Below are 10885 nucleotides of genomic sequence, written 5' to 3' on the forward strand. Positions count from 1 at the left end.
TCCGGTTTTCAGCGAGGTGCCTTCACAGCCCCTGACTACCGCTTCTGTAGAACCACAGGCAGCCTCTGACTCCCATGTGGAGATGGCTGGGCCTTCGGACGCACAAGTTATTCACCCTACTGAGACTAACCTTTCAGAGGGATCCGGAGCAGCTGAGCAACCCACAGCTTCAGAGGGTGTCTTCAGACCTACTCAGTTAAGCATTAAACCCTCAGCTAAGTCTAAGCCTCCTTTAAAATCAAAGAAACAAATACAGCATTCTCCAGGACAGGCCTCCATGCCTAAGAAACAAATGCTCAAAATGTCCGAAGACCTAATCACTCTGATCAGGGGGTACCATCCCCTTCCTGATAAAAGGCCTAGACAGGATGCAGACTGTGACTCATTCGTCCAGGTGTCCATCTCTTCTGATTCATCCTCAGACCTAGGATATTCTTTACCCCCTTATGAGGATTCTGATGCTGAGGAATCAATTCCATCAACCTCACCGCCTGAGGACTACTCCTTTGGGGAAACCCTACATACCATGAGGGAGCATTTCCACTGGGAAAGCCAGGATTACTCAGAATCCAAGAAAAGGCCCAGAGACTTCCTTTTATTACCTCAACACAGACCCCTTGCTATTCCGCCAGTGTTAGATATTGTGGATAATGTGTATACTGAATCCAGCTTAAATCCTGACTCCCTTACCTCCAGCCCCTGTTAAACCTGACAGATACTACAGAGTCCCTGACTCTCACAAATGTCTGTATAAAAGCTCTGTAGCTGACCCTGAAACTATTTCTCAGGGACCCAAAGGGGTTAAGGCCTCATCAGACAAGAATCCAGTTCCCACTGACAGAGATTCCAGAGCATTAGACAGATGGGGAAAGAAAGTATATACGTCTGCAACTTTAGCAATGAGAGCCTTAAATTGCCAGTTTCACATGCTAAAATATCAGCAATTTTTACTGTCTCAGTTAAAACAAAAAATGTTTCCAGAATCAGATCCTCCTAATTTTAAAGAAATGCAGGATTTATTGCATGCAGCTGAACAAGTGGGAAAGCATACTTTGCAATGTGGTTTTGATTCTCTAGAGGCCTCCTGCAGAGCAGCAGTTACAGGCTCCGTCATTAGAAGACATGCTTGGTTAAAAGAACATACGTTAACAGAGCATGTTAAAGCAAAATTATTGGATGCACCTTTGCAGCAGGATGTGTTATTTGGAGTTAAGGCAGAAGAGGTATTTAAGAAAATGGAGGATAAGGCAAAATCTATGCAAATGGCGAAGGATTTCTTACAGGTTCAGCCTCCTAGATTTAGCAGAAACTGGCCAACTAAGCATTGGTCCTTTCCAATTACAGACAGACCTCAAAGGGGAAGATGCAGATGTCCAAGAGGTAGAGGTCAAACACAAGGTCCTTAAAGGCCTTAACAATGGGTTGCATCAGGCCAGAAAGAAGGGGAAGACAGGCCCCAACCATATAAAAAGCAGCTCCAACGACTTCCCACTACAGCTGCCAAACAAATCTCTCTTGGCAGCCCCCTTGGGAGGAAAACTGGCACTCTTCTACCACAATTGGCAAATCACCAAAGACAAATGGGTTCTCAACATTGTATTTCAAGGTTACAGGTTCCACTTTCACACTCTGCCAAGGTTAAAAGGAATGCCAAATCTGCCACCAAATCAATGGGCAGAGGCTCAAAAACAAATTACAGCACTCATGGATATAAGAGCTATTCAAAATGTACCATCACAGGAGCAAGGACAAGGATTTTACTCAAGACTCTTTCTGGTACCCAGAAAGGACGAAGACTGGAGGCCCATTCTGGATCTTTCATCTCTGAACACTTACCTGGATGTTCCGAAATTCAAAATGTTGACACTACAGCAGCTTCTTCCCATGCTGGGCAAGAAAGCTTGGCTCGTGACTTTGGACCTCAAGGAGGCATACCTGCATGTCCCTATCAGACAAAACTGCAGAAAATACCTCAGATTCGTAGATGGTTCAATGCACTACCAGTTCTCTGCACTGCTCTTTGGCTTACCTACTGCACCCAGGGTCTTCACAAAGTGCCTGGCACCAGTAATTGCATTTTGCAGACAGAAAGGAATTCAAATGTATCCGTACCTGGACGAGTGCCTGATTCAAGCAGAGAGCAAGGACATTCTTCTGAAGCATCTGGCGTTTGTAAAAAAGTTAAGTTGGCTGGGGTACATAGTAAACGAAAAGAAATCAAAACTAGTGCCCTCAAAAGAGATTATATTCCTGGGTGCCAGCTTGAACACAACGGCCCAGATGGCTCATCTCATGCCAGACAAGCAAGGACAACTGACTCAATACTTTCAATTGATGGCAACAAAGACCCAACTCCCTGCAAGAAAAATTCTGCAGGCCTTGGGTTACATGGCATCCTGCATACTACTAATTCCATATGCCAGACTGCATATGAGGAAACTACAATGGTACCTAAAGAATGTATGATCTCAACACTGTCAAAGTTTGGAAACAGTTATACCACTAATCCCTTGCCTTCAACAGGAGCTTCAATGGTGGGCTCAAGCTTGTCACCTCAACAAGGGACAGCCTTTTACACAACCCACAGCCAGGCAAACACTGACAGCAGATGCATCGGATTACGCCTGGGGAGCACACATGGCAGGCAAATGTATTCAGGGCACGTGGCCCACAGAACAAAGGCATCTTCACATCAATCAAAAAGAGATGCTAGCTGTACAAAATGCCCTTATAGCTTTCAAGGACCTGCTGCATCCAGGACAACTACTGTTAAAGACAGACAACACCACAGTTATGTGGTGCATAAGCAAGGGGGCACTCACTCCTACCCCCTATGCAGACAAGCCATGACCTTGTGGAACACTGCTATAAACCTTCAAGTTCATCTGCAAGCACAATTCCTGCCAGGAGAGAAAAACACACTGGCAGATGACTTAAGCAGAAACATCATGGATCCCCACGAATGGGAATTGAATCCACAAATATTCAGAATGATAACACAGAAATGGTGGAGCCCGGACATAGATCTGTTTACATCCCCAGTAAACTGCCAGCTACAAAAATTTTGCACAAGGAGTTACCATCCACAAGCATGGAAAGTGGATGCCCTCTCATTCAGCTGGGAGAACCTACAAGTATACGCTTTCCCACCACTACCTCTCCTGCCAAAGGTACTCATAAAAGCCAGGCAAGAAGAGCCAAAGATGATCCTGATTGCACGAGACTGGCCACGCCAGCACTGGTAACCAATTTTAAGGAGCTTAGCACAAGAGCCACCCTGGATTTTGCCTCAAATCCCACATCTGCTGACTCAGTACAACAATCAAATACTACACAGCCAGCTAAAGACCTTAAACCTTGCTGCATGGAAGATTCCTTAGTCAAGCAAGCAATGCTTCTCTCCAAAGCTGTTATGGATGTCATTCTGGAGGCCAGAAGGCCTAGTATCAGGAAAGCCTATTCGGATAAATGGAAGAGATTCTGTGCCTGGAACCAAGCTCACAGCTTTGACCCTCTTGTCCCAAACATTCTTCAGATACTACAATACTTAACTGAGATGCTAGACAAAGGCCTCTCCTTCTGATCCATCAAGATCCACGCCTCTGCCATCTCTGCTCATTACAACATGGATCCACCAATTTTCTCTAATCCTCTGTTAAAACAGTACCTCAGAGGGGCTAAAAACATAAGAGCACCCCGTAAAGCACCTACTCCAACTTGGGACCTCAACTTTGTTTTGGAAAAATAACTTTACCTCCTTTTGAGCCAGCTAACACAGCAGAATTAAAATATATCTCTTGGAAAACTGCTCTGCCCCTGGCAATAACATCAGCACGAAGAGTTTCAGAATTACAGGCACTCATTTTCCACCAGGACAGGGTGTTTTTAAGAACTAACCCTACGTTTCTGCCAAAGGTGGTATCCAGTGTGGCTCTAAACCAAACTATTCACCTGCCAACTTGTTATCCTAAACCACAGAATAAAGGGGAGAGACTACTGCACTCTTTGGACATTCACAGGCAGTTACGCTTCTACTTGGACAAAACCAAAGCTTTCAGAAAATCTGAGCAATTATTGGTAGCATATGCTGCAAGGAGCACAGGGAAAAGCCATTTCAAAACAGACCATTTCAAAATGGATAGGACATTATATACGTTTCTGCTACACATACCATGGAAAACCTGTACCTAGCCGCATTAGATCTCACTCCACAAGGGCAACAGCCACTTCAACTGCCTACCTCAGGGGAGTACCTACCAAGGATATTTTGGAAGCAGCAACTTGGAGTTCTGTGCATACCTTCACCAAGCATTACCATCTGCCTGTATTCTCTAAATCCAGAGCTGGCTTCGCTACTGCAGTGCTGCAGGGCCTGATAGCCACCCCTAATGCCTTATAGAACCAGCCACCCTACCTCAGCTTTGGGATTCTACCCAAGTGTAATGACTGCAGCAGTGTAACACGATGGACATAGTACAGTTTTGTACCTACCATAAATGTAGATTTTCGAGTGTATACACTGCTGCAGTCCAGGTTACCCTCCCTCCTTCCCCTCTTGGTACGTACCTATGTCTTCTACCCTTTACTACCTATGGGGAGTATTTGCTGGTAGCTGTAAGTTGTTGTTTGCTTTTCTTATGTATGTTTTATTAGCAATTGGAATTGCCTACCTATTTAGAGGCACCTGACATCTGGGGCAAGAAAAACTGAAGAAAATGGCGTCGGCTGCATCTTATTTACACCCTGTCGCACTGACGTCAGGGAGGAGGCGACGGCAGCCAACACCGGACCAAGACTTTGGAACTCAGGCCGACTGGGGAACTGCCTGATGGCAGGATAACCCAAGTGTAATGACTGCAGCAGTGTATACACTCGAACATCTACATTTAGTAGGTACAAAACTGTACTTTCCTCATTCTCCCTCGACAGACTGTTGGTGTTGACTGCTCATTTTTGTACTTTCTAAGTTCTGATATTTTTAAAACCGAAATATGAAGAAAATGTGTCAAAAAATGTAGTGTATTAACTTTTCATAGGAATGTAGGCTTGTTTTACTGCATATGTATCCTTAATGTTTTTGTCTTTAACTTTTAATGTTTTTGTCCATTGCTGTTTCTATGTATATGGTTACTATTATCCTTTCTCAGTTTTGCATTTGATACTCATCACTGAGCACCTTTTTCCCTTGTTCATTGTAGTGTTGTACAGATGACCTGTTTAGTTTTGGATTGTGCACAGTATTGTATTACAGCTGTCCTGGTGATCACTAGTTAAATGATGGAGTTCTTGAGCTTACTGATCTTTGATTTATACTTCTCCCCCTCCTATATCTCTCTTTAGCCAGTTATGTTTCGTGGTGAAGTACGTTTGAATGTAGAAGAAAAGAAAACAAGAGCTGCACGGGCAAGAGAGGCACCAGGTGGAGATGATCGCAGAGATGTCCGGCGGAATGACAGAGGCCTAGGGGGTCCTCGTGGAATTGGAGGCGGTGGGATGGTGCGCGATCGTGATGTGCGAGGACCACCACCAAGGGGAGGCATAACACAAAAGCCAGCTAGTGGCAGAGGAAATGGTTCAGGAGAAAACCGTTTTATAGGGCAGCGACGCTGAAACACCACTGTTGAGGAGGTTAGCAGTGGTACTGTGTTCTTTGCATTCAAGTTAATTTCCTTTTTTTTGGCTTCAGGAAGTGATGCAGCCTTTTGATCCAGTTCACGTGAAAACTGGCTTTAGTTAACTGTTCAACTGAGGTATAGGATTCATGCACTTAATTTATATATTACTACAGCCTCAAGAATTTTGGACAGAAGAAGACCCTTAAAACAACTTAAGTAGAAAAGAACGTGCCTAGCTGATTTAGTCCTGTTAAAAAAAAAATCTGCACATTTTGTAAAAGTGTTAACTGTTTTTTCCAGTTTACAGTTAAAGGCTGCAAGTCAGGAAGCTTGCCTTCATTTTCTTCTGTAGAACTTGTAGCTGAAAAAAAACTTGCATTTATGCACTCAGAATGCACTAATGGGTACTGTAGTCATTTTCTTTCACAGTTGTGGGAGGTGGTAGGGAAAAATCTACCATAGTCCACTTGAACAGAAATGCTGGTGTATGATGCAGGCATCTTGCTTGCTTGTCTGTATTAAAGATATTTACACATAAACCTTAAGTTATGCTTAAAACCTAATAGAGTGGGGAAGAGCAATTAAAAAGCTGTTAAGTGAAAGTCCTAAGTGCTAAACATTTGGCTCTGTTTTTCTTCTGCTGTAGAACTGATATGGCTGGGCTGCTCAGTACGCCTTTCCTCTGCCTTTAAATGGCAGTATGTGGTAAAACTCGTAGGTTGACTTTGTTTTTCAGGTCGCTTTGTTAAAAATAACATAGCGTGATGGTGCCTTTTAAAATGTCATTCCAGTTCTGCTTTAGACTGTACAGCACGATGTTTTGGTTGTTTTGTTCTGAAAGGCAGACAGCCTTTGTCTCGCAGAGTCACAGTGGAGATGAGTCACAGTATCCTTAGTTGGGTAGATACATAAAACATTCCCTTTTTGTTTTATCAGAACAGAAATGTGATAGTGATTGTGCTTCAGAATGAATGCTGGAGTATTTTGTAATTTTTGTTTTTGTTACTTGAGTTCTTGTAATTAAAATGTGGGGTATACCCCAAGCACAAAATGTATTGCAAAAGCCATTGATACAGGTCTTTTGTTTCCTTTAGTGTTTACATGTGATTTTAGTCATTTTTTTTCATGTTCTATATTTCAGTAGTTTAGGTATGCAGGGCGACGTAAAGCACACTAAGGATACTGTACCTTTGAACAAAACAGCAGCTTTAAATGTTTACATTTTCTAGTTTGTGTACTGTGTACCACATGCTTCATGATTTCTTTGAGAAACAATTATGTAAAAAAAATCTGCATAGTAAACTGCTGTGGTTATGGATTTTTTGTAATCACAGGGTTTAGTGTTATTGTTGCCTTCCCCATTGTGACTGTTAAGGGAAGTGTTCACTTTTCTTGAATGTACTGTTTACTTGAATATCAGAAAGCAGCAAGACACAACCGGGTCAGACATTTGCAGAACTGAATTAACAGCCTGGTATATTTATGCTTTTTGAAAAATGAATGTGACCATTTAAAGCTGCTGTAAGCATGGAAGACCTCATCACTTGTGGCTGTTAGTATAGTTTATTCATGTAGCCGCAGCGGTATAGTTGTGTAATGGAAGCTGGTAACTGGATTTCTCAAATTGCCATATGCACAAAGGAATGTTGGCATGCTGAGTATTTGCTGCTTTACTACATTGTAAAAGTGATTTATCTCGTAAATCAGAGGTCTTCCTTGAGTGACGGCAAGTTTTGCACTACTTCATATATTTCTGGGATATCAGTCATGTGATGGAACTTTCATTTCCCCACCCACCTTTGGGAGTCATTGTGTGTGTGAACTTCAACCTCACAGGGCAAGGAAAGGTTTAGACTCTATTATGTTTATCCTTTCTCTTCCTTCATACTTGAAATAAAGTTTTGGACTTGGGCTTCTTGTGTTGTCACTGTAGAGTAAGTTTGTTTCATTTTCTCATTTGCTAAAAGGGTACAATGATTATCCTTAACCCTTACCAGCACCAAACCTCTTGATAATGGCAACTACTGTGGAGTATCTGAAAATACATTAGAATTTTGTGAGCTATGGAGTGTTCGTCTGAATGCTGTGAATTAAAACTAAGCATTGTACTTGTGTTTGGTGAATGGTAAACTGCCTACTTTAATGTAGTCCTGTTTGTTTCCCTTCTGGTACCTCCAAAAGCAAAGACTGTAAAAATTCTTCTGTGTTGATAGTAAATGTTGATTTCACGTTTCAGTTGTTAATGGAGTGTTTTTTCTCTTTCTAGTTTTAAGGAATTTGCTTGACCATTATTGCTTTAGTGGTATAAATGTTTTCCTATCTTAAAGCTGTAATAGTCAACATCTGCTCAAAAAAACAGGTCTGTACCACTTGGGTCCCCAGTATGAGGGGAAGAGCTGATTTGGGGAGTTGCCACTCCGCAGCGGATGTGATCTGTACCTTCTCCAGTCCCAGCCACTGTAGTGGCTGGCATTAGAACCCCTTACTTTTCCCTTTCGTACTTCTAGCATGTAAATGAAAGCTGCCATCACCCACTTGAGAGCACCAAGCTTGCCACTGTAAGCCTTTGCGTGCCTGGTGGAAATTTCCCAAATGGAACAATCCCCCTCCCCTTCATGGCTTGTTCTGCTCTCTTAAGTTGTGGTTTGATCTTCGACTGTGCCACAGCCTGACTTGGCTAGCATTTCTTAATTTCATAATAGCTTCATACTGAATGGACAGAACCTAATTTCCACAAGCACTTGTGTGTGCATCTTCTGAAAGAGCCCCTTCCTGCTTGGATCTTCTGGTCCATCAAATATTTTAAACCACTTTTTCAAAAGCATTCCCACAGTCCGAAAGAACCCATCGAAGACTACTGTGTCCTTAACCAAATCAATATGAAGAGACTTGTATTTTAAATACAGAGGGGAAGGAAAACAGCAGAAAGCTAAGTATTATTGCTAGAAATTCCTTATAATTCATTGTGCTAGTCAGAACTGCATTTTTGCTCTTGATGCTGATATTCTGTTTGATTTCTCTGAACCTTGCCAGTGCATTTCCTAATGCACTTGTCACATTTTTGTGACTTAAACCATAGTGCTCAAAATGGAATGCAATGATGGGACGCATTAAATGACTGTTAAAATGCTGATGAATGGCTTCAGAAATTTGTTACCCTGAAACACAAAGAAGAGTCCCACTTTGTTGTTTTTTCTCCACGGGAATGTGGGGAGATTGTACCATAGTTTTGAATGGAGCACCCTGAGTGTTTTGACCTTAAAGTCTAAAACTTGAAGTAAAAGTAGATCCAGTGTTCTTTTTTCTTTTCCATATGACTCAACAGATGTGTTATCAAATCTGATCAGGGCACCTCTTTTTAAGTTGTTGGATCCAGGACTCGGGCTCCTTCCCCACCCATAATTCCATCTTGTCTCAAGAAAACCTTCGATCTCATTGGCTACCTGTTCTGTCAAGATGTGATTGTTGAGGGCTCAGCACTCAACTATTTAGATAACTGATCTGATGTCAGTTTTCATTGCGTCCTCGACTGATGGATTCAGGTCCAAGGCATCTGATCCGACTTTGACTCGGTCAATGTAAAAACTTGTGGCAATCCAGAACTCTCTAGTTTCTCCCTTGCCCACAATGCATCCTCCCCTTTACCACAGATCTCTTTTGCCGCCGCTAGGTGAAAGACATGATTGTTTGATTCTTGAGCTACTTCGAATAGATAAGTGTAATTTTGTTGATGCTCTTTGTGTTTCACTGTTGCAGTCATCACATTTGGGGTTATCTGCCTGCAGGTAGCCCTCAGTTGGCCTGAATACCAGAGTCTTGGGATTTCTGTGTTGGATGCTGTCGCTTCTTCCATGACGTCAGGTCATTAGGGGTATAAAACATGCAGCCGACGCCATTACATCAGTCTTTCTTGCCATGCGGTGCCTGAAGCAGAAGCAGTTCGTAAGTGCCGGTTGGCAGACTCCTGAAATTTTCATTTTCGTGTTTCAGACCTGAAGTCTTCTAAAAGATAAGTACCCCGTTGCGGATCCTTTTTTCTTGCTCTAACCGATGTCAGAAAAAATTAATAATGGTCTTGCCTGTGGAAAGCAAATACCTCATAGAGATTTTCATTCTTACTGCGTCACCTGTTTATGCCCAGACCACGACGTCCCTCGCTGTCCGATGTTCTTCGTGTTTCACTGTTGTAGTCATCACATTTGGGTTATCTGCTTGCAGGTATCCCTCAGCCGGCCTGAATCTCAGAGTCCTGGATTCCTACGTTGAATGCTGTCTCTTCTTCCATGACGTCAGGTCATCAGGGGTATGAAAATATGCAGCCGACGCCATTACATCAGTCTTTCTTACTGTGTGGTGCCCGAAGCAGAAGCAGTTCGCAAGTGCCGTTCGGCCGACTCCTGAAGTTTTCGTTTGCTTTTCTGAAGACTTCAGTTCTGAAACTCAAAGTACCCCGTTGGGGATCCTTTTTCTTGTTCTTAACCAGTGTCAGTAAAAGTTAACAATTGTCTTATCTGTGGAAAGCAAATACCTCAAAGATTTTAATTCACGCTGTATTCCTTGCTTAGGTCCAGACCACGACATCCCTCGCTTTCGATTTTGTGCCTTGTTCAACCCGCAAACTATTCGTCATTGGGCTATGTTTGCAGCATATTATTTTGGTACTCTGTATAGCTATCCAGAAATGGCTTCGGTAAGCCATCCGACTACCGATATTCAAAAAAAATGTAAGGTTAAAGACAGAGACAGACTGCATAGGTCCAAAACTGCCGACGACGCTTCCGTTAAGCTAGTCGCCAGTCCGCCTGTACTCAGTGAGGCACTTTCACAGCCCCTGATACCCGCTACTTCAGATTCGCAGGCCTCTACTGAGACCCATTTGGAGTCTGGTATGCCGCGAGATGCTTCTTTGACTATGGGACCTGCAGATGTCTCTATCTTGGATGGGTCCGGAGCCGCTGTGCAGTCACCGGCTTCTGAGGGTGTATTCAGGCCTACAGACTTGCATTTTAAACCGACGCCATCTTCTTCATCCAGGCCTAAAACAAGACCCATGCCTAGAAAATCTATGTCCAACCACATGGTCAGGCCCATATGCCTAAAAAATGCTTAGAATGGCTGAAGACCTTATTACTTTAGTTAGGGGAAGCCAGCCTTCGCCCTCTGAGACTTAGAATTGAATTTCCTTCTGATTCTTCTGATCAGGATTCTGATATTTCTGTTTCTTCTGATTACCAGGATTTGCCCTTATCTACTTATGAGGATTCTGATGC

General features: G+C 42.9%; 1 protein-coding gene across 1 annotated transcript in view; it reads left to right on the top strand.

The window, feature by feature from the left end:
• Positions 1-7847, top strand: part of G3BP2 (G3BP stress granule assembly factor 2) — a 1493999-nt gene extending 1486152 nt beyond the window's left edge. The window contains exon 13 of the mRNA XM_044061106.1: positions 5341-7847. Coding sequence (XP_043917041.1) covers positions 5341-5610 — 270 coding nt within the window. The 3' untranslated portion in view covers positions 5611-7847. The remainder of the gene's footprint in view (positions 1-5340) is intronic.
• Positions 7848-10885: the final 3038 nt, after the last annotated feature.

The sequence above is a fragment of the Protopterus annectens genome, chromosome 2.part0 (assembly GCF_019279795.1).
Source record: "Protopterus annectens isolate FY-2018-M chromosome 2.part0, PAN1.0, whole genome shotgun sequence".
NCBI classification, from domain to species: domain Eukaryota; kingdom Metazoa; phylum Chordata; order Ceratodontiformes; family Protopteridae; genus Protopterus; species Protopterus annectens.